This window comes from Enhydra lutris, unplaced genomic scaffold (assembly GCF_002288905.1).
Source record: "Enhydra lutris kenyoni isolate GAN:26980312 unplaced genomic scaffold, ASM228890v2 scaffoldscaffold22, whole genome shotgun sequence".
Taxonomy (NCBI): Eukaryota; Metazoa; Chordata; class Mammalia; order Carnivora; family Mustelidae; genus Enhydra; species Enhydra lutris.
In genome coordinates this window covers 12,548,703-12,571,715 of record NW_019154106.1, presented here as the reverse complement: position 1 = coordinate 12,571,715, position 23,013 = coordinate 12,548,703, and the positions used below count along the sequence as shown (strand labels likewise).

Genomic DNA, 23,013 nt, shown 5'->3' with positions numbered 1-23,013 from the left:
CGGGCTCCTTGCTCATCAGGGAGCCTGCTTCTCCCTCTGCCTCTGCCTGCCATTCTGTCTGCCTGTGCTTGCTCTCTCTCCCTCTCTCTCTCTGACAAATAAATAAATAAAATCTTAAAAAAAAAAAAGAAATGTTCACCTGTACGGCTTTCTTGACATATACAATGACTCTATTTCTCAGAGCTCCCTTGAAGGTAGGAGCTAAGACCAGTCATCTCTGAGGACCCACACAGCAGGTGACATATTTCGTCCAGAGTACTGGTCCAGTAAACGTCCGCTGGAAATACAGGTCAGTCCTATTTATAGCTTCCGACCTGGCTTCTCATCCTAGTGCTGTGAGGCACCTCATGGCAGAGAAGAACATCACCTGTGTGAGCGAATTCCTCCTTATTGCATTCACCGACAGGCCTGCATGGGCCCTTCCTCTCTTCCTCCTGTTTCTGCTCATCTATCTCCTGACCTTGTTGGAGAACCTGGGCATGATGAGCCTGATCCGTGCAGATGGCCAGCTGCACACCCCGATGTACTTCTTCCTTGGCCACCTCTCGTTCATGGACGTGTGCTACTCATCGGCCATCGTGCCACAGATGCTGGCCGTGTTGCTGGAACACGGGGCCACGCTGTCCTACTCCCGCTGTACCACGCAGTTCTTCCTCTTCACCTTCTTCGGCTCCATCGACTGCTACCTGCTGGCCGTCATGGCCTATGACCGCTATGTGGCCGTGTGCCGGCCTCTGCTCTATGTCACCATCATGACCGAGAAGGCCCTCTGGGGCTTAGTGGCCGGGGCTCATGGCGCCAGTCTCTCTAGTGCCTTTGTTCGCATGGTCACCGCCTTCACCCTTTCCTTCTGTGGGAACAACGAGATTGACTTTATCTTCTGTGACCTCCCTCCTCTGTTAAAGCTGACCTGTGGGGACAGCTACACCCAGGAGGTGGTCATCATTGTGTTTGCCATCTTTGTCATCCTTGCCTGCATGGTGGTGATCTTGGTGTCCTACCTGTTTATCATCGTGGCCATCGTGAGGATCCCCTCAGTGGGAGGCCGGGCCAAGACCTTCTCCACCTGCGCCTCCCACCTCATGGTTGTGTCCCTCTTCTTCGGCACCTTCATCTTCATGTACCTCAGAGATAACTCTGGTCATTCTTCACAGGAAGATCAGGTGGTGTCTGTGTTCTACACAACAGTGATCCCCATGTTGAACCCCCTCATCTACAGCCTGAGGAACAAGGAGGTGAAGGAGGCGTTGAGGAAAGTTCTCGAAAGAGCCCAGTTGTCCTGATCATTTACTTCCAACTTGGAGAATCCTGACAATCGTCTCTTCTGAGGACCAGCCTCAGATACTCATAATGATACTCATTATTCACGGCATGCTCCATGTTTAAAGGATTGTGTCATGGCACAAAGTATAAAAAGGAACCAGAACTTTTAGTTCCAGAGAGAGAAAAGAAGAAAAGGAAGAGGCTGCCTGCAGAGATTGGGGGAAGAGCTCTAACTCCCAGGACAAACGACAGAAGGAGGTGCAGTTAAGTCCTATGAAATCCCCATGTGTCACACATCACAGGTCTGTGGCTGTAAAACAAGATGACTGTTGTTGCAAACTTTTCCATGAGAGATCATTACCATATAGAAACATTGAAAATAGTGTATAGTGAACTCCCTAGACCTCAAACTTAGATTCTGCTACTGCTAATATTTTATTATATTTGTTTTATCACATATTTATAATCTATCCATTTACCCATCCATCAATTCGCCCTTCAATCCGCCTTATTTTTTGATGCTTTTCAAAGTGAGTTTCTGACATCTGTATTAGTGCTCTTCACTCCTAGACAGTTCAGAATTATGTCTTCAATTAGGATTCAAAATTTAGATTACATTTATGTTTAAAGGTTGAGGTAGTAGTTCGAGGGTCCTGTTAATTAAGATGACCCTGCTCAAAGTATTCTTGACTCTTCACAGGGGTGTCTGATGGAGTCACTGAAAAATGCCCAGGATAACATGCCTGTCAATTCCTATCACCACTGGAAATATACCCTGGTCTTCCTTCTTCCCCACCTGTCCCAGTCCCCACATGTCATGTTGTTTGCCAAGAATCCACTCTGTGAACTTATACCATTCCCACTGCCCGTGAGAGTTTTGTCACTGTCTGTATCTTTGATGCCGACACTACATTCTTGGAGTTTTTGACCTGAGGGAGGCCAAGCATTGTGCATTCCACACACATTAGGCAGGAAGGTTCTCCTGTACTGGGTCCCTGGGTCTATAATAGCCCAGCCTGTGTCTGAAAACTTCCAGAGTCCATTAGTTCTTGATCTTTATTTCTCTGACTTGTAGTTTCTCAATCAAATGTAAGACACTAGAAGGGAACAGGCCACCCACATATGATTTTCTGTTTTTATGTTGATCCTTTTTCCTGGAAGTAAGCTCTTTTTCTCCCTGTCCCTTGGATTACCAAAAAACTAGATCCCAGGTATATGAATGATGTAAACCATCATGGGAGAGAAAAGGGAGGTTACAGTACCTTGCAAACGGGGGATGATTCCACATTCAGTCAGCCAAAAATGCTGTGTCACACTTGGAATTCTAGTAGGGCTTTGCCCTGCTATGTGAAAGTAGAGCCTTCTTCTGAAAATGTTTTTTTTTTTTTTTTTAAGATTTTATTTATTTATTTGTCAGAGAGAGAGAGGGGGGAGAGAGAGCAAGCACAGGCAGACAGAATGGCAGGCAGAGGCAGAGGGAGAAGCAGGCTCCCTGCTGAGCAAGGAGCTGGATGTGGGACTCGATCCCAGGACGCTGGGATCATGACCTGAGCCGAAGGCAGCTGCTTAACCAACTGAGCCACCCAGGCGTCCCTTCTGAAAATGTTTTTAAGCCCAAGTGGCATAAAGCAAGAAGCAATTACCGTCATTTATATGGAAATTTCTTTGAGCATTCCCAGATTCCCAAAATAACCTCTCTTAGGCTCTTCTGACACCTTAGGACACAAGTTGCTAATGGATGCACAAAATAAATCGAGATAAAGCATGGATGCTTGTAGACACAGTTCAGAGGTGTGGTGGCTTGATGTTCCACAGCTGAGTGTAGTTTTGGGGAAGGGAGCTCAGTGGGGCCCCTTTTGCTGTTTGGGGTACATGCTGAACGTTATTTTCACCTTTTGTCATTTTTTTGTAAAAATGAAAATCCTCTTTGGATTTCTTCCAGTTAGCCAAAACAGGTGTTAATACAGGTCTTTCATTAAAGCAAAGTGGGGCAACTTGAAGTTTCGAAAAGCAGAGAAGACTAGTAACAGATTTTAAATTGGAAGAAGTAGCTAAATGAAAGGTTGAAGATTCAGGGTGAACATGTATAAAGGATATGCAATTTAAGATCACCTGCAGTAAAATAAAATACATTACAATCTTCAAAGACATTACAATAGAGGACAAGATGTTTTAAAAATATATGTTATAATCATCATAAGAAATATTTGATCCATTTAATGGTGGTGTGCCTGGTTATGAAAGCCCAGGTTGAAAATCCATAGCTCCACAAGAGGGATGTTATTAGATAGCTCCCGTGTCAACCGTGTTACAGGTGGTGGCAAAAGTTAAGGAAGGAGTTAGAAAGCTCAGATTGGTTATGTGAAGTTCCCTTCTGACTGAAAAGACATCAGGTCAGCTCTCTTGGAATCTTCTGGAAGGCAGGTAGCACACCATGAAGCGAGAGAAACTGCTAAGAGAATGAGCTGCCAGGTTTAAGGAGACAATTGAATGCTCCTTCTGATGGAATTCTGAGCAGGCAGTGAAAGGAACTTGTTCAAGAAGGGGCCAACTGAACTGTCTGTAGACACTAGTGGCCACAAATCCTGTGTTGTATATGGGATGCCATATATTTTTTACTCTAGAGAGAACTCAGGGAAGGTTAAGAAAAATGTCCTGAGGTATCCACTTATGTATTGAAGGGCAGACAGGATTAGATTAAATATTTTCATTCATTCATTCATTCATTCATTCATCCATTCATTCATTTATTCATTCATTTAAAGTAGGCTCTCCTCCCAGGGTGGAGCCCAATGTGGGGCTTGAACTCACGACCCTGAAATCAACACTTGAGCTGAGATTGACAGAGTTAGACGCTTAACCGACTGAGTCAACCAGGTGCCCCTGAATTAGGTATTTTTAAAAAAATATTTTATTTATTTATGTGTTTATTTGACAGAGAGAGAGAGATCACAAGTAGGCAGAGAAGCAGGCAGAGGGGGAGGGGGAAGCAGGCTCCCTGCTGAGCAGAGAGCTAGATGCGGGGCTCGATCGCAGGACCCTGAGATCATGACCTGAGCTGAAGGCAGAGGCTTAACCCACTGAGCCACCCAGGCGCCAGGAAGACGCCAGGAAGGTTACCTGGTTGTGAATAGGTGTTAATATTCCTATACGTCTTCCTATATCTTGTATTGAAGTCACTCAAATAAAGCAAATTATGTTTCTTTTTGTTGAGTTATTTTAATTTTAAAGGTCCTGTTTTAACAGAAAACTTATACTTGATGATTAATCATTCAAAAATATGCATAGGTCATACTAGACTATTCAGACCAGAAAATGCCTTCTGTGGGAAAGTTCTGAATATGGTGGCAATACCTGAAAGTGGAATAAAAAAAGTTTTCTGGAGAGATGACCTTGGCTCTCCAGCTCAGTAAGGGAATAGTGAGTATAACACCCTACCCACACCCTCCTGGTCTCCTGCTGCAGCTCAGCTGGATGCCTCCCTTCACCCTTCTCAAGGGCCTGCCAGAACATTGTTTCCTCCAAGGAGAACTCTACTACTATAAGCCAGGTCCTCCAGGAGCTGTCAAAGAAGGGACTTACTGGTATCATGGCCTCTCTGGTGGCTTCAGGAGACTCTCCCAGACTTTTCTGCCCCAGACCTGAAAGAGGGGTCCTGGGGACCACACTACTTCTTCCAGGAGGTGGAGGAAGAAAAGCCATAGCTCTTTCAGCAGCAGCTCAAGTTAGCAGATATCACTGTACATTGATTGCAGTAGACATGAGCAATAAGCCATGATTTGCAAGGTGTCAAGAATGAGCCTGATTCCCTCTTAATCCCCTTGCTTTGCTTTAATTCCTTTGCTTGAAATTAGCTCATGTGGCTTTCTTTCCTGGGGACTGTAGACAGATAGAAAGAATGCTGGGTGGTGCCTGCCACTCACCAGGTCTGGGTCCTTCCATGAAGGAATTCCCAATTCTGTACCTTGATTTCTCCACCCAAAAAATTGGGGACAGGCTGGAATATGAGAATTCTGAGAGTCCCTTTGTGGTCTGACATTCTATATATCTGGGCTTTAACTCTTAAAATATAAATTATTTGAGAAGAGGACACACATGATGCATCACCAGCCACTCTGTTCAGAAGGGAGCCCTCTCCGAGCATGGGTTAGAATGAGGGAGCCCCCGAGTCTAGGTAATGGAGAAGTATGGGAATGGGCATTCAAGCCAAGGAAGATGGAGTGGCCAGAGATGAACTCCACACACTTTGCATGGTCCTTAGGTGGTCAGGCATAAAGCTGAAGGACATCACAGCAATTGTCTTTCCAATGCCCTGTTGCTGGCAGTTAGGTCTGTCGGCAGGATGTAAATGTGAACTGTTTAAACACCAGTGACACATCTGCTTCTGGCTCTGCCACCTCTTGCTTCCCAGAGTTGCTGCTTAGCCATACCTCTGTGGGTTCCCTGAAGCACAGGTGCAGCAGGAATTTCTTGGATTCTCCATAACTTAGTGTGGTGAAAATCTGTTCTTTTGTATGTCCACACCAGCATCCCCTCCCACCTGGAAATCTGACCATGAGTTCCCATGAGCACTTCCCTTCCCTGTAGAGCCCATCTTTCTGGGCTCCACTGACTGACCCTGAGGTAGTCACCTGATCAATGTTAAGCCAATCCTAGTACCTTGTCCCTTGGCCATATGACATCTGAGGTCTTCCATGGGATTTTTTTTGGAGAGGGCACGGATTACATGGAGCACTGGGTGTGGTGCAAAAATAATGAATACTGTTACGCTTAAAAATTAAAAAATTAACAAAAAAAAAACCCAAAAAAAACCAACAAAAAAAAACTTGGCACCAGAAAAAGTGATTTTCATCACGTGTGTGTGTGTGTATGTTGGAGAAGTTGGGCATGTGAGGTAGGGACACAAACAGTAGCCACTTTTTTCTACTTTGTGGAAGAATTTGGTTGGGAAAAGCTAAAACTGATAGTCAGAGACAGCTATGGACAGTAGAGAAATTCCTGATGTCACGAGAGTTACCAGTCCCAGTTGTCCCCTAATGTCTAGATGCACCCTTCCCTGTACCTCCCAAGGTTTTGAGAATCTTGCAGGGAATTCTGTGTGTTCCAGCCATGTTAGGTGTTGGGCTTTTGTTGCTTGCGAAGAAAGAAGACCTCATCAAGAAGTCCAGAATGACTGTAAGAATTCCCCTTTTAGGATCTTTTTCTCCACAGTTATGAGGAGCTGGACTGGATTCCTAATGTTTTTCTGGCCCCATCATTTTGGTAAGTTCAGATCTAGAAGCTCTAAGAAAACTTGGAGGCAGCTTATCAAGGAGGGAGTGGAAGAAGCTTTTCTCAGGGGGATGGGAAGGGCAGATAATGCATTTTGAAGAATTAGAACTGAATCAAGAAGAACTCACTTGATTATCTCGTCATGTTTATGTGGAGCCTCCTCTGTATTTGGGGAAGTAAAGGGCCACTGGATAAGGTGCCAGTTAGCTAGTTTGATCTTAAAAAGTTATGGATTGGGAATCAAATGAACTGATCCAACCACTGACTGTCTCCCTGTTTGGGGACAGCAGCCTGTTTGCCTAGAATTGGAAAGCCCCAGTCATTTGAATTCTCATGCCCCCTGTAGTTCTAGCATTTTATGGGATCCTCTAAAAATCCATCAGTTCCACAATACATAAAGTGAAGGCGGGGCACCAATGATGAACTGTAACATCAGGAAAAGTGCCACCAAAGCAAATTTGTGGGCTCTAGGCAGTCCTTAACCTTGAATAATTGGCAAGAGATCCACCCAAGTATGGATGGGGGAAGACAGTAGAGATGGATCCCAGGATGAGAGCTGAGGATATGTCCTGTTTACACCCAAACTTGCCCTCTTTCCTAATGCCTCCAGCAGGCTGTGAAGTGTGACTCCTTGGCTACAAGGAACAGATATTCATTTAAAGCAGTTCAAGAAAAGAGCCTTTTTTTTTTTTTTAAAGATTTTATTTATTTATTTGACAGACAGAGATCACAAGCAGGCAGAGAGGCAGGCAGAGAGAGAGGAGGAAGCAGGCTCCCTGCTGAGCAGAGAGCCTGATGCGGGGCTCGATCCCAAGACCCTGAGATCATGACCTGAGCCGAAGGCAGCGGCTTAACCCACTGAGCCACCCAGGCGCCCCAAAAAGAGCCTTTTTAAAGAAGAAAGGATTACCCCTGGCGATCAACTCAGGTTGAGTTTTCTCCTCATCCAATCATCTGCCCTTAGACTGGTGGGGCCTGAGGAGCAGAGAATGATGCTGATTCCATCCTTTCTCCATGGTTAGGAGTAATACTTCTTAGAAGGAGCAATTGCCTGGCCAAGTACCCCAAGAATTTTCTACCACCATCTGCTTACTCAGCAATGTGTGTCCCACATCTAAGTCCGGTCCCGTCTTCCTAAAAGGTTACAAAGGATCTAGAGATGTAGAAGGAAGAATACTCCAACTATTCCCAAATATGAGGTCCACAGGGTTTGCAATAGAGTATGGGAGTTAAGAGTGTGCATTCTGGAGCCAGACTGCTTGGGTTCAAACACTTGTTCTGTCCTTCACTTTGGCACTATTGGTGATCCACTTCAACTGTCTGTCCTACATGTTCTCATTTCCTTAAAATTGGGATAATAACAGTACCTAACTCAAAGGGTTATTGCATGGATTCAATCAGCTAATACATCTATCTGTGTATCTATCTATCTGTCTATCTATCATCAATAATCTACTTACCTATTTATCACCACCATCATCATCATTATCATCATTGTTGCCGTCTATCATTTTAGAAGAGTTGGTTGGTGTACTTCAAGCAGCTTATGTGGTCTTTGCTATTATCATTCTATTGACTTTCCCTTTCACATTTTGGTTCAACGACCACCAAGCCCTGAATCTCTAAACCAGGAGACAGAAGTCTGTCAGATCTTTAGTTCTTAGCAACAGACCTCTAAACTTCCTATTGTATAGGCCCCAATGGTCACAAATGTGAGATTTTGGTCTATATTCTTTGAGTATACTGCTTTCTTTCTGGGGAGGGTTTCATGATGACTGAACTGTCTTACTAATTATCTGATGGTGGTTTAAAATTCTACCATAGCTTCCCCAAAGTAGGGTTCTGATGGTCTTAGCATCCTGTTTCTTCTGGGTAAGGAGTGAGGCAGAATCACTATTATTTCTGATGCAGAACTGTAGGAGCTCAGCCCCTGGACCCTCCTCAGAGCTGAAGGAGGAGTCTTTTCAAAAAGCCCCTGAGGGATGAATCTGGAAGAAGGCTATTGCCCACCCGAACTCCTTCCAATATCTTTCACAGTGGGAGCCATTGCTCTTGGGGCAGCTGGTCTGCAGAGACTTGAAGGAGCCAGATTTCAAGATGATGAGTCATCAGAAGATGGCTTTTCTTGGAATCATTATGGCTTTGCTGTTTGGCATTGGGTCAACGCTGAGCTTTTTCAGAGCTGTACTGCCTAAGGCGCATCTACCCCTGGGAACTTGAGTTCTGCAGGATGCTAATCTGCTCTCAGTGAGAAAGAGGTTCTGTGGTCAAATATTTTTGGGAAATGGTGGGTTAGGAACCTTGGCAAGATTTCTTTTTAAAGATTTATATTATTCATTTCAGAGAGAAAAAGAGTGCATGTGCATGCCCAGGGGGAGGGGCGGGGGGAGAGGGACAAGTACAGATCCCAGTGCTGCACCAATCCCATGACCCACAAGATTGTGACCTGAGCCAAAACCAGAAGTCTGACGCTTAACTGAATGAGCCAACCAAGCACCCCTCATTGTCAAGGCCTCTTAATGATAGGACCTCATGGATCATTTAATATGCTGCTTTGCAATATGATTTTCCACATGGAAGGTACAGTATGTAATGATTTTCAAACTTGTGAGGACAGTAAGCCCATTTTCCTCCCTGGAACCACCTGGGATGACTGTCAACAAGGTAGATGTCTGTGCCCCATGGCAGAGACTCTATCTCGGGTTTTCTGGAGGTGAGATGATGGTATTCATGTTTTAAATAAATTCCCTGGGCAATTCTTATGCATCCGGAGAACCAGTTTGAGAACCAGTTCTCTGGAGGAGAGATGGATCACCATAAAGAATTTACTCAGTTTGCCTGGTAGAAGTCTGTTCATCGCTCATGGACACCTGCCTCCCCGACGATTTGTCTCATGACTTCACACTTGCACGATTCTGTTTCTGCCAAAGGGTGAATTTTTGGAGTCACCAATTCCAGTGAATCTTGGCGATGGGGATCAAAAGCCTGTGCTTACAAAACAGTCTACTTTTGGGATCAGATCAGAGCTGGCTAGAGTGTCAGTGGGCAAAACATTTGACAATATTCCCAATTGAGATACAGGAAATCTTCAAAAAAAGCACCATCCTTCTGGAACAAGGCAGGAATGAGGCAAGACCAGGAACCAACCCCATTGGCTGCTGCTGAGTGACAGCAGGACATGAGATGGGGCTTTTGGAATTGGAAATTAGAGAGAAATGCTCAAAGATATTAGACACCTCATTAGAAGTCACATGAAGATAAATTGTCTCTCCCTGGAGACTCCCCTCTGGGACCAATTCGGGCATGATACTAGGGCAGTGGATATAGGAAGCATCTCCAGCAAGGTTTAGTGCTGGATCCGAAGCTCAGGCTGGTCCGTTAACCCTGCTGTACTGTCTGAGTCTGACAAAGTCCCAGGAACCTCCAGTGTCAGGGATTTATTATTTTGTCAAAGGTGAAAGGAAAGGGAGGGACTCCGTGAAGTGATGACAGACATAGAGGTCTGGAAGCCACCTCATCTCACCAAGGTTGCTGTGATTATGGACTCATGCTGTGTTGTTGATTATTGAAAGGGAATAAAGACAAGGTTAATTGAAGTCCAGAGAGGAAAGGTGACTTGCCTAGGGTCACACATCTTGCATGAGTGACCTAGAACACAGGACTCCTCTGATCGGCAGGTTGCCGGCAGAAGAAACACTACACAGAGGAGGAAGGCATCAGCAAGAGAGATTCAGGTGAGGACAGTCCGGTGCCCAGCCCATGGCTTCCAGATCTAATTTCTTTTCTTTGTTATTTTCCCTAATGGGTCCACTCTGTACTGGCCTGGCTGTTGCTGCATCAGGTCATCAAATGGAATCAAAGTCCTCCTTTACATCCCTGTTCTACAACCCTACAAGGACTCCAAAGCCATTAGCCGAGATTCCTTCCACAGACACCAGGCTGCAGAAATATTTCCGCTTTCAAATTTGGATGCTGTCTGTTATTAAACTACTGCTATTTTCCAGGACAGTGAGAGGAACGAAATGATGCTTATTGAGTTTTGTTAGGTGTTGAAAAGAGCGGATGGTTGTTGTTTTGATTCCAAGGTTATTGCTAGTACTTACGAAAAACAACAAATGCAAAGCCCTTAATAAGCCAGCCAACTCTAATTAGGATAATAGCTCTTGGTTAAACATGCCTGTTTTTCGACTGTGAATAAAAATATTCCTAACAGCAGAGCTTATTGCTGATTCCTAATGGGCATTTTTTTTTTTTTTGGTTCATGCTCCTTTGTTCATAGAATATAAATTTTCCTTCCTTAAGAAACATTCATTTTAAATTTTAAATAGCCACCATATATACATGGAGTGTTTTTAGCTTTCCAAAGCACTTTTGCATTTGTTTTAATCTATGCATTAACCTTATCTTCTAAGTAGGGCAGATATTATGATCCCCCTCTGGCAGAAGAGGAAATTGAGGTTCAGAGAGGTTAAGTGTCTTGTGTGAGATCAAACAGCTAATTGGGGACAGAGATGCAAATACAAGAGCCAACTTGTAAGTCAGAGAATCACTTGCTGTCCATTCTTAGTGTAATAGAGGCATTCATCACTTTTTATCTTTTTTTTTTTTTCAGGAGTGTGAGAAGTGGGAGAGGGGCAGAGGGAGCTAGAGAATCTAGAGCAGACTCCATCCCTGGTGCAGAAAGGATGTGGGGCTCATCTTCCAGCAGCTGAGATCTTAACCTGAGTGGAAATCAAGAGCTGGATGCCTAAGGGTGGGAGCTACCCAGGTGCCCCACCTTTTATCTGCTCTTACAGCGAGGTCTGCATTTGTGCATTTCCACTTAGACTGCGAAGTTTGTTCAAGTCCAGTGCCTCCCCTCAGACACCCTAGTTGAAGCTTTCTTACTTGAAATGACTTGGGCTTGTCTTCAGGGCCCCCGCACCTGGCTCTCGTCAGTCCTTGCTGCGGCCCGCTGGACACATGGCCGGGAGGAATGGCACCATAGTGACTGAGTTCTTCCTCACTGCGTTCAGCGAGCATCCCGAGTGCGGGCTTCCTCTCTTCCTGGTGTTTTTGAGCTTTTATCTACTCACTCTGCTGGGGAATGCGGGAATGGTCCTCCTGATCCGCGTGGATGGCCGGCTGCACACCCCAATGTACTTCTTCCTCGGCCACCTCTCGTTCGTGGACATGTGCTACTCGTCGGCCATTGTGCCGCAGATGCTGGCCGTGCTGCTGGAACACGGGGCCACGCTGTCCTACTCCCGCTGCGCCGCACAGTTCTTCTTCTTCACGTTCTTTGCTTCTATTGACTGCTACCTGCTGGCCATCATGGCCTATGACCGCTATGTGGCCGTGTGCCGGCCTCTGCTCTATGTCACTGTCATGACCGAAAAGGCCCTCTGGGGCTTAGTGGCCGGGGCTTATGGTGCCGGTCTCTCCAGCGCCTTTGTTCGCACGGTCACCGCCTTCACCATCTCCTTCTGTGGGAACAACGAGATCGACTTTATCTTCTGTGACCTCCCTCCTCTGCTAAAGCTGACCTGTGGGGACAGCTACACCCAGGAGGTGGTCATCATTGTGTTTGCCACCTTTGTCATGCCTCTTTGCGTCGTGGTGATACTGGTGTCCTACCTGTTTATCATCAGGGCTATCCTGCAGATCCGCTCTGCAGGGGGCCGGGCCAAGACCTTCTCCACCTGTGCCTCCCACCTCACGGCTGTGTCCCTCTTCTTCGGCACCCTCATCTTCATGTACCTCAGAGATAACTCTGGCCAGTCCTCGGAGGAAGACCGAGTGGTGTCCGTGCTCTACACGGTGGTGACCCCCATGTTGAATCCCTTCATCTATAGCCTGAGGAACAAGGAGGTAAAGCAGGCATTTAGGAAAGCCCTGTACAGGACAAAGGCTTCTGGAAAGCCCTAGATAGACTCTTGCCAAATATGTCATTCCTTAGTGTCTCCGCCTTCTCTGTCTATCTTCAGATGTCACCCATTTGGGGAGGCTTGCCCAGGTGACCTTACTTAAAATTGTACCCAAACTTACTACCTTCACTTTCTGATTTATTATTCTGTGTAATACTTGTCACCCTCTGATGTACCATGTGCTGCATATTCGATATCGCCTAAATCTCACAGCTAAGGACGTAGGTTGAGCATCTGCCTTTGGCTGGAGTCATGATCCCGGGTTCTTGGGATCGAGTCCCACATTGGGCTCTCTGCTCAGCAGGGAGCCTACTTCTGCCTGCTTTTCCCTCTGCCTGCCAATTGCCCTACTTGTGTCCCATTTATTTTATAAGCCCTGATGTGCTAGTATTGTGTAATGTGACAGCAGGTGTGTGTGTGTGTGCATGCGTGCGTAATTGTGTGTGAGCAAATGAGGTGTGTAGCTTAAATAAATGGCATCTTCTGAGCTTTAGGAATTTTCATTGTAAGGACTTATAGGACAAAACTTAGAAAAGAGTTGGGTGGGCATGTTTAGGAGAAGACATATGGGGAAAAATTCCCCTGGGAGCCAAGAGATTTGAGTTTATACCTCAGTTTTTGTTCGTGTTTTTGCGCAAATCTCTCCGAAGCTGCAGAATGCGGTAAAGCAACTCCACAGAGTGCATCTGGCAGGCTGTTTTTCAGATATTAATGGCCGTGCAAATTTTCTCTGACACATGAGCTTCTGTGGCAAGGGGCAGAGGCATTCGTGCTGCAACAGAGCTCAGGGTCTGGCACCCGAGTGTCCAGGCTGTCACTTCTTAGCTCTATGGCTTTGGATTAGTGAGAGCCTGTCAGTTTGCTTTCTCAACTGTGAAATAAAACTCATTGAGCTTTACTCAGGGCTGGGTTTTACGTGTATCCCATTTATTCTCACCACAACTCAATACGTGAGGCAGTGGGAAGGTGCTGGTGAAGTTCTAGAGGCATTAATTAGTGTGATTACGGGGATTATCCCAGGGTTCACAGCCCACTGGGCATCTGTGAGCCTCTTCATTTCAGAGTTGTCTGGAACAGTCTCTCCTGGGCTGAGACTGGGCTTGGGTCCAGACACCTCCAGAAGTGGAGTTTTCTAAAAAAGTTTTTAACTTGCCTCTTAAAGTCACATACACTTAAATACTCACTTAAATTCATACCAGGCACTATGCTTAAAGCTTTACGTGAATGATTTACTTTAGTCCTAACACGTTGAATGGAAAGTCAGTTTGATCGACCTCATAGCAAAAGAAAGATATAAAACCCAAAATAGGTGATATACCTTGCTCAAAGTGGCCGACCAGGGAGTATCTGACGCCAAGTTTCTCTCACTCCAAAGGGTGTGCTCGCAAATCCTATCCCCCTTGGGCTTCTTCCCTTCTGTCCCTCCCAGGCTCCAATTCTCAGACACAAATCATTGCTCAAGCGTCTGGATTTCTGTTGCTTCCTCCAATAAGTAGTTCGTCAGCACCGTGCTTCCAAGCAGGGACCAACCTTGCCTGCTTGTCTTCTTTTTTAATCTTCAGCGATTGCCAAAGAATTCAAGATTCCTTTCTAAACATTGATTGTTGTTATTCTTACCATTTAATAACATTTAATATATGTATTTAATTATTTTGTTCTATTATCTACATATCTATCTATCCACCTACCTACCTACCTACCTATCATCTATTAAATCTGATCTCTGCTTCTGTGAGTTTGGTTTTTTTCAAATTCCACATAATAGTGAGATCATACAGTATTTGTCTTTCTCTGTCTGCCTTACTTCCTTTCTAATACAATGTTGAATAGAAGTAATGAGACTGTACATTCCTGTCCTGTTTTGTTTTTTTTATGATCATTTATTTATTTTTGAGAGAGAGTGAGAGAGCGAGAGCAAGAGAGAGCACACATGAGCAGGGGGAGCAGCAGGCGGAGGGAGAATCAGATTCCCTGCTGAGCCGGGAGCCCTGTGGGGACTCAGTCCCAAAACCCTGGGATCATGACCTGAGCGGAAGGCAGACTCTTAAGCGACTGAGCCACCCAGGCGCCCTGCCGTTCTTGATCATAGGGGAAACTTGTCAGTCTTTTACCAAACACTATGTAGGTTTTTCGTAGATGCCTTTATCAGTTTAAGGGAGTTCCCTTTGATTCCTAGTTTGTTGAGAGTTTTTTTTTTTTTTTTTTTTAAATCAGGAATGGATTTGGGGTTTTGGATTTTGTCAGAAGAGTTTTCTGTTTCCACTAGGATGATCATATAGTTTTATTTTGTGCTTATTAATAGGGTAGATTACATTGATTGTTTTTGGAGTGTTAGATAACTCTTGTACTTTTGGGATAAGCTGTACTTGGTTACAGTATAGTATTGTTTTTATTATCAGAAAAAAATGTAGAAGATGTTATTGCACAGTCTTGGTTGGTTAAAAAGATCACAGATGGTATTGCCTAAAGCCATATGCCAGTTTTAAAAGGAGACTGTACTTCGGTCATCTAAATTCCACTATTAAAAGGAGAATAGAGAGAGAGTCATGAGCAACGGAAGGAAAATGAGAGCAAAGAAGAAATTTGAGAAGTTTTCATGTTCCGGAAAACGTGTTCTGCGGGAGGCAGTTTCCATGTTGATTGGATGCTGAGGATGCAGGACTGGTGGAGAGGTTGCTGGGGATGATGGCTGCCCAGGGTGATGAGAGGAGATCACAAAGGATGATTGAAGGGCTGATGGTTTGGCTCCCGTGGTATTTGAAACAGCTGATCCCACTTTTTTCTTGGAAGAATTTTCGCTTTCTTCCTCGGTCTTCCTGACACCACTTTATTGTGGTTTCCTAGCCCCTGGCTCCTGCTCCTCTGACTTCTATTCTATTCTTGTGTTAGAATCATGCAGGGCTTGGTCATAGGTCTCTCTCTCTGTAGTCACCTCTTGGCAATTTTAACCAGTTCCATAGATCAAATACTGAGAGTATTAAATAAAATTCAGTCTTTGCCGTGGTCTGAAAGATTCAGCCAGGTAGGTTGGGTCCCGAGCTAGCACCAGGACTATATGTACATCCCCTGTTCTCCCTAGGCTCCCCCAGCTCGCTGTTCCTCGAGTGCACCCCGCTGCTCCCACGGTGGCATCTTTTGCCTGCCCTTCCCTTTTCCTGGACTGTGTTTACCCAGAGCTTCTCATGGCTCACTCTTTTATTCAGTTCTCTGCTCAAATATCCAAGAAAGACCTTCCGTGACTCCTGCACCTCTCCACCTCAAATAGCTAGTCCATGCCGGGTCACCATAGCCTCTGACGTTGCTCCATTTCTTATCAGAGGCCTTCTTGAGACCTCAGATTACGGCCATTTTAAATTTATTCATACATTCCTTGTTTGTCTCCTTCTCTGTGAAGGAAAAACCAGGAAAGCAAGGGCGCTGTCCTATTTTCCTTTTGACTCTCACTAGGTACTCAAAAAAATTTGTTTTGTAAATAAATTAATACATATTTGAAGACAATTTATGCAATAGGTTTTAAAAGCCAAGCCTACCCAATATGTGGATTTTTTTTCAGTTTATTTTTCTAGGTGTTTCTCTTGCATTTGTGTTAGATAGCAGGGGTTTCTGTTAATTTATTCTTAAGGCCACAGGTTGGCTCTTTTCAGGCATGGTTAACACAAAGTTCAAGAAGAACGTGAAGTTCAGTTGACTGTTTTGCACAAAATCTTTTTGTATTCTAAAGCTAATGACATTAATTATTGTCTGAATATTGTCTTTGCTTATCCAGTCTTACAAATCACTTAAAATAGTTTTTGTGTCAATTTCTCTGGTTTGTGAGTGCACTGAAGGCATGGACTGGGAATTATCCATCCTTTTATTCCCAGGGCCAGAGTCAGAGCCCGGTAAATAGAAGGTTTATCATAGACATTTGTTGAGATGGCAAATACAAGTATCCTTCAGGGGAATTCAAGCATCCAGGTCCGGATGTACAACTCTCCTCTGTGAAGACTTATCAAGGCTCTCATAAAAGTTTGTTGTTCTCTATTTTCTTTTTTCTTTTCTTTTTTTTTTTTTTTGTGGTTCTCTATTTTCTTAATCAATTGTCTTTTGTGTCTTCACCTTATCCCTAATTCGCTTCCTCAAGTAAACTCTCAACTTGTATACAAGTCCATCTGTAGCTAAGTCAGCTTCCTCATTATTCACTGAGAATAGAGCTGTATCTTAGAATGGATATGTCTCCTTTGGAACCTAAGAGCTGGAAGTGATGGAGGACCCACCCACAAGGATGAAGATCAATTCAAATGACCTGGGTCTAAACCTACTGGTTCTTATTCTGTTCTACTAGATATTCTATTAGATATTCTATTCTATTACATATGGGCTGGATGAAACCAGAATAAAGAGAGAAAAATTACAGACCTGCCCGATGGATGCTTACATAATTGAGAAGATTCTGGAACCATGTTAAGCATGATGATTTAATAGGCAAGAAAGTTTATCTTCCTTAAAATAATAAAAAAAATTTCTTCCTAAAGTGACAGTTACTGTAAAATGTTAAAGCAATAACAGAGCATTACATAAATCCCTCCATTTTATGAAACAGAACCCATAATTTTGGTTACATTGTGTTGTAGAACAAACAGGCCCAAAATGCAGGGACTTAAAAAGATCCCAGGGATTTTTAGTGTTACCTCTCACAGTTCCATGAGTTGACAGGACTCAGCCAGGCAGTTTTCACTGGGGGCTCTAGTGCTGACAGCCCGAAATGACACTGGGTCAGCTGAATGTTCTCTCACTGCCACGGTGGAAACTGATGGGAGTGACCCAAAGACTCAAAGGCTGGAACAGTTAGAGCTCCTCAGGTGTCTCTCTCTGACTCTCTGTGGCCTTTATAGGTCTCTCTAGCATGGTGGCTTCAGAGTAGTGGGACATTTTACAGGGGAACTCAGGGCTCCAGAGATTCACGTTCCGAGAATGTGCCAGGTGGAGGTTCTACTGGCTTTTCTAAGAGTCTTGGAAATCACCAGCACCTCTTGTGGGGACTCTATTAGCCAAAGCATCCCCACAGCCGTCCAGGTTCAAGGAGAGGGACACAGATTCCATCTCTTGATGAAGAAATGGAAAAGTTCTTCAAGAGCATGTGGGATGGAGATATTTTTGTGACCGTTTTTGGAAAATATGATCTGAAACAAACACTGCTAATATTCTGTAGACTCTCTTCCTGCATATGCCATTTTATGTAAATGGGTTCTCATGATAATGCTGTTGTAAAACCTTCTTTGTTCATATTAGACCAATTGTTGCATTACAGAAAAACACAACTGGGGTTGGTAACATGGCTTGTCCCATAGTAAGTTAGCTGCAGACTTCAAATCTTTTTTTTTTTTAATTTATCTGCTTTTTTTTTAAATCATTTTTTTAATTTATTTTCAGCATAACAGTATTCATTGTTTTTGTACCACACCCAGTGCTCCATGCAATCTGTGCCCTCTCTAATACCCACCACCTGGTTCCCCCAACCTCCCACCCCCCACCTCTTCAAACCCTTCAGATTGTTTTTCAGAGTCCATAGTCTCTCATTGTTCACCTCCCCTTCCAATTTCCCCCAACTCCCTTCTCCTAACTCCCCATGTCCTCCATGCTATTTGTTATGCTCCACAAATAAGTGAAACCATTTGATTACAAACCTAGGACTCTCTACCGCTCCCTGTGGACTAGGAAAAGCAAGGTTCATGTTGGAGCTGTGGGTGGAACTGGGTGGATTTTGAGATATTTGAGGAAGGAGGACTAGGAGGCTCAGAGAAAGCAAGTGGATTTTAAATTTATAATGAAGACTCAAATGAAGCATAAAAGCTTAAGCAATACCAGAGAGAAAGGCGGGTGGCTGATTGCATATTTCTTCTTAAAGAGGTTGGATTTTTATAAGTTTAGAGAAGAAAAGAAGTCTTATTAAATTGGGAACAAATAAATGTAGTTTGGTAGGGCAGGTGGATTGGGGTTGGGAGCCAGGGGACAGTCATAAAAAGAGGAAGGCTACCCCGCCCCTCACGAGTGTCTATCATATACTAAGAACTATGGTGATTGCCCGACACACATGCCCATTTAGCCACAAACAGCTTACGTAAATTAAATAATTTTCCTTGGATCATACAGATGGGTCACAACATCCTGAAAAGCCAAGACTTAGAACCAAATCTTACACTACAGTGCAATTGTTAGAGGATCACATTAAATAACTAGTAATAGTTTGCTCCAGAGGTGAAAATATTTTGAAAAAGGCTTTGGACAGAGAAAAAGAACATGCTCTTCTGGGGAGCTCTAGGGCATATTTAAGATGGAGATCCAACAGACATCTTCAGCGGACATCTCCATCAACCAGTTGGCATATAGATTAATGGAAATCCCAGAGCTGGAGTAGAACTCAGAGTTCATGTGGTTCAGTAATTCTTTAGGTCACCTGAAGGATGTTTCTAAAATACAAGAGCCTGATTCCTTCACTGGAGTTGCAGGTTGGGGTTTGGAAGGAAAGCAGTAAAACCTGGCTTAGAGCCTTTCTCAGCCTGAAGGAAGCCTGAGATTTGACCCTTGATCGAATCCCCCTAGCAATGAGCTCTGGAACTCATTGGTGTATGCTGGATCCAAGATGCAGGACAGCCCTGCTGAAATGGCTTTGAAGCTGCTTGACCACTTTTATCTGTTCTTTAATATTGGTTATAGAGGAGTCTGTAGTAGAGCAATTTGCATTTGTTGAGAGGTAGAAAAGGGGTACTACTAGAAAAGAGATAGTCACATATCTTTAAGGGGACTGTCAAGAAGTAAGGTATAATGCCCTAGGAACCCCAGAGCTGAAGTTTTCCTCAGTTGAAGTGGTCCACACCCACTGAGTGCTCTCTCTCATGATCATGCACATTCCAAGTATGGAATGACTGGGATATTTAGAAGGTGTGCCTGGGAACCATGAGACCTCTACCGTGATATTGTGTATGTTGTGTGGCTGTCCTGTACCCTTACTTAAAGCTTTCTTAAAGCTTGATGCTTGGTGTATCTTGTGAATTTAATTGCCAAGATGAACCCAAGTCCACTGCAGCTGGTCGAGCAGAGCACCACAAGGTCTGAGATAGTGCATTTTAAACAAGTTCTTCTAGATAATTCTGATGTATATCCTCATTTAGAAACAACTGGCCAAAATTAACAAAACAGTAAACAAGTAGGAGAGGATGTGGAGAAAGTGGAACCCTCTTACACTGTTGGTGGGAATGCAAGTTAGTGCAGCCACTTTGGAAAACAGTATGGAGATTCCTTAAGAAACTAAAAATAGAGCTACCCTTTGACCCTGCAATTACACTACTGGGTATTTACCCCCAAAGATATAGATGTAGTGAAGAGAAGGGCCATCTGTATCCCAATGTTCATAGCAGCAGTGGCCATGGTCGCCAAACTGTGGAAAGAGCCAAGATGCCCTTCAATGGACGAATGGTTAAAGAAGATATGGTCCATATATACAATGGAGTATTATGCCTCCATCAGAAAGGCTGAATACCCAACTTTTGTATCAACATGGATGGGACTGGAAGAGATTATGCTGAGTGAAATAAGTCAAGCAGAGATAGTCAATTATCATATGGTTTCACTTACTTGTGGAGCATAAGGAATAACATAGAGGACATTAGGAGAAGGAAGGGAAGGTGAATTGGGGGAAATCAGAGTGGGAGATGAACCATGAGAGACTGTTGACTCTGAGAAACAAACTGAGGGTTTTGGAGGGAAAGGGGGTGGGCGTTGGGTGAGCCTGGTGGTGGGTATTAAGGAGGGCATGTATTGCATGGAGCACTGGGTGTGGTGCATGAACAATTAATCTTGAAAAATAAAATAAAGATTTTTTAAAAATTTGACCAAAAAAAAAAAAAAAAAAAGAAACAACTGGAAACAAAGACCTTATTTTAAAGATAAAATAGGCTTAAGAAAGTGAGTTGACCTGCCTTAAGTCTCATAACTACTCAGGGAAGAGTCAAAACTAGAACTCCTATCTTCTTATGTATGCTCCCTGATTTTTCATTGAATGCATGTCCACAAATGTGTTCTGCACACTAGTCTCATGAACTATTTTGTGATGAATTATGTTATATGTGATTGACTAAGTTGAGTTTTGAGAATTGAGTTTTTTTTTTAAAGATTTAATTTATTTATTTTACAGTGAGAGAGAGAGAGAGAGAGAGAGAGAGAGATCACAAGTAGGCAGAGAGGCAGGCAGAGAGAGAGGGGAAAGCAGGCTCCTCGCCGAGCAAAGAGCCCGATGCGGGGCTCGATTCCAGGACCCTGAGATCATGACCTGAGCCAAAGGCAGAGGCTTAACCCACTGAGCCACCCAGGTGCCCCGAGGATTGAGTTTTAGTGTATACCTTACAACCCTCCTGGAGATTTATACTATACCAAAGGCTCTGAGAAGTTGTCTAGTGAAGACATTTTGCTTCAATTAGCTCAGACTTGTCCCAAATTATTTGGACGTGGCACCCTCCTATGAACACCTCACTGAATAGTAGTTTTAGCAAAACAAACTTTGAGCAGAGCTGACCTAGAGTAATCTAGATTGAATAAAGGAATCTGTAATAACTCTCTTCAGAGCTGTAAAAGCTATACTGTAGGTACTGTCTGCACTTGTTATCATCTGAGGTACAAACAATTTGCAATCTATGTAGTAACATAGATTAGAATCAAGATATGTGTTATGCTTGTGATTTACCAAAGGGGTTAGGGCCTCGTCTCCAAGATCAGAGTGACATGGAGAAGCCCCAACCCTTCAGAGGTTGGAATAGGAGGCAGACCTAAAGCTGAATCATCACATCTATGCCATGAACTCCAGGCAGAATCATCCATCTGGTTATGGGGATAAAAGGAAGTCAGATGTCCAGCACATCAAAGGGAGGAACCGTTTCCTACTGATGAGCTTTCTTAGGGTACTTTTCATGTCCTTGTTCCTCAGGTTATAGATGAAGGGGTTCATCATGGGTGTCACCACAGTGAATAGCATGGCACCAATCTTATCTCCATCATCGGGGTGAGTGGATGAGGGGAAGAAGTAAACCCCTATAATGGTCCCGTAGAAGAGTAATACAACTGTCAGGTGAGAGCCGCAGGTGGAGAAGACTTTCCACTTTCCCTCCGTGGATGAGATTCTTAGGACAGCCGTGACAATGCAGATGTAGGAGAAGAGGATGAGGGCAAAGGGGACAGTGACAACTGACGCGCCCACGATAAACATTACGAGTTCATTGATCCTTGTGTCTGAGCAGGACAGTTTGAGCAGAGGAGCCAAGTCACAGAAGAAGTGTGGGAGAGTGTTGCTGTCACAGAAGAGCAAAGGGAGGAGCAGAAGGGTGTGTGTTAGGGCAACAGTGTTACTCAGGGCCCACGGAATAACCGTGAGCAAAATGCAGAGCCTGGGTTGCATGATGGTCACATAGTTGAGAGGGTGGCAGATAGCCACAAAACGGTCATAGGCCATGACTCTCAATAGGAAATTGTCAATAACAACGAAGATGATAGAAAAGTACATCTGTGTGATGCAGCTCTCATAGGAGATGGATTGAGTCTTGCTCTGAATATTCATCAGCATCTTGGGGACAGAGGTAGATATGGAGGAAATATCAGCAAAGGACAGATTGGCAAGGAAGAGATACATGGGGGTGTGAAGGTAAGAATCCAAGCTGATGGCTAGGATGATGAGCCCATTCCCAACCACAGTGACCAGGTACATACCCAGGAAAAGCACAAAGAGGAACATCTGCTGCTCAGCCTGGTTGGAGAGTCCCAGAAGGAGGAACCCAGAGATGGTGGTCTGATTTCCTTGATGCATATCTCTGTTGATCTGGAGAAAGGAACACAAGGTCTTCACGCCCCCAAAGAAAAGCCAGTACGGTACCATTTGGCTAGAGCCATTGCAAGGAGGTAGAGAAAAATTACTCAATATGTCAGCAGGGCAGAGACTCAGGAAATGCCCTAGGAGGGAAAGACAGAGCCGCCATGATAGACACTTGTCAATGAACATGTTTTAAACTTGGATATGACTCTAAAAGTGATGTTTATAGTTGGTTCCAAACATAATTAAATGCCTTAAACTGAAGACGACAGACGAGGTGTACTCCATCTTCTAAAGATGCTAGATACCCCCGAAAGGAAGTATTTAAAGTGAACAAAATGGCTCTACACCCTTTCCCAGTATTCACCTTCATTTTGAAATCTAAGAAGACAGAAATGGGCAGAGTCACTGAGTGAAGTATTTGGGAAGGAGACATGAGCAGGAGTTAGGAGCGCTTACTGAAATACACTGCCATGTGGGTGCTCCTGCCCACTCGTGTTAGGGGGAGGACACCAGAAGAGCTGCTCTTGGACAACGTGTACAGGAAGGGAAACCAGACTTTTGCTTTACTGGTGGCAAGATATTAGATGAATGGAGTAATTTAAGGGGGCTTATAAGAACTTAAAAGATTTGGGTTTGTGTCCCACTTTTATTTTATTTTTTTTTTAAAGATTTTATTTATTTATTTGACAGACAGAGATCACAAGCAGGCAGAGAGGCAGGCAGAGAGAGAGGAGG

At 44.1% G+C, this 23,013-nt stretch overlaps 3 protein-coding genes across 3 annotated transcripts; 2 read left to right on the top strand and 1 right to left on the bottom strand.

The window, feature by feature from the left end:
- Window positions 1–347: 347 nt before the first annotated feature.
- LOC111150210 (olfactory receptor 9Q1-like) lies at window positions 348–1,283 on the top strand. Its single transcript, XM_022507626.1, has one exon. The coding sequence runs from the start codon at window positions 348–350 to the stop codon at window positions 1,281–1,283; it is 936 nt and encodes a 311-aa protein (XP_022363334.1).
- A 10,213-nt stretch (window positions 1,284–11,496) lies between these two features.
- On the top strand, window positions 11,497–12,441 carry LOC111150183 (olfactory receptor 9Q2-like). The gene has a single exon (XM_022507584.1). It carries the CDS (start codon window positions 11,497–11,499, stop codon window positions 12,439–12,441), a length of 945 nt encoding a protein of 314 aa, XP_022363292.1.
- An 8,856-nt stretch (window positions 12,442–21,297) lies between these two features.
- Window positions 21,298–22,305, bottom strand: LOC111149538 (olfactory receptor 1S1-like). The gene has a single exon (XM_022506633.1). The coding sequence runs from the start codon at window positions 22,270–22,272 to the stop codon at window positions 21,298–21,300; it is 975 nt and encodes a 324-aa protein (XP_022362341.1). The 5' UTR covers window positions 22,273–22,305.
- Between the last annotated feature and the right edge of the window lie 708 nt (window positions 22,306–23,013).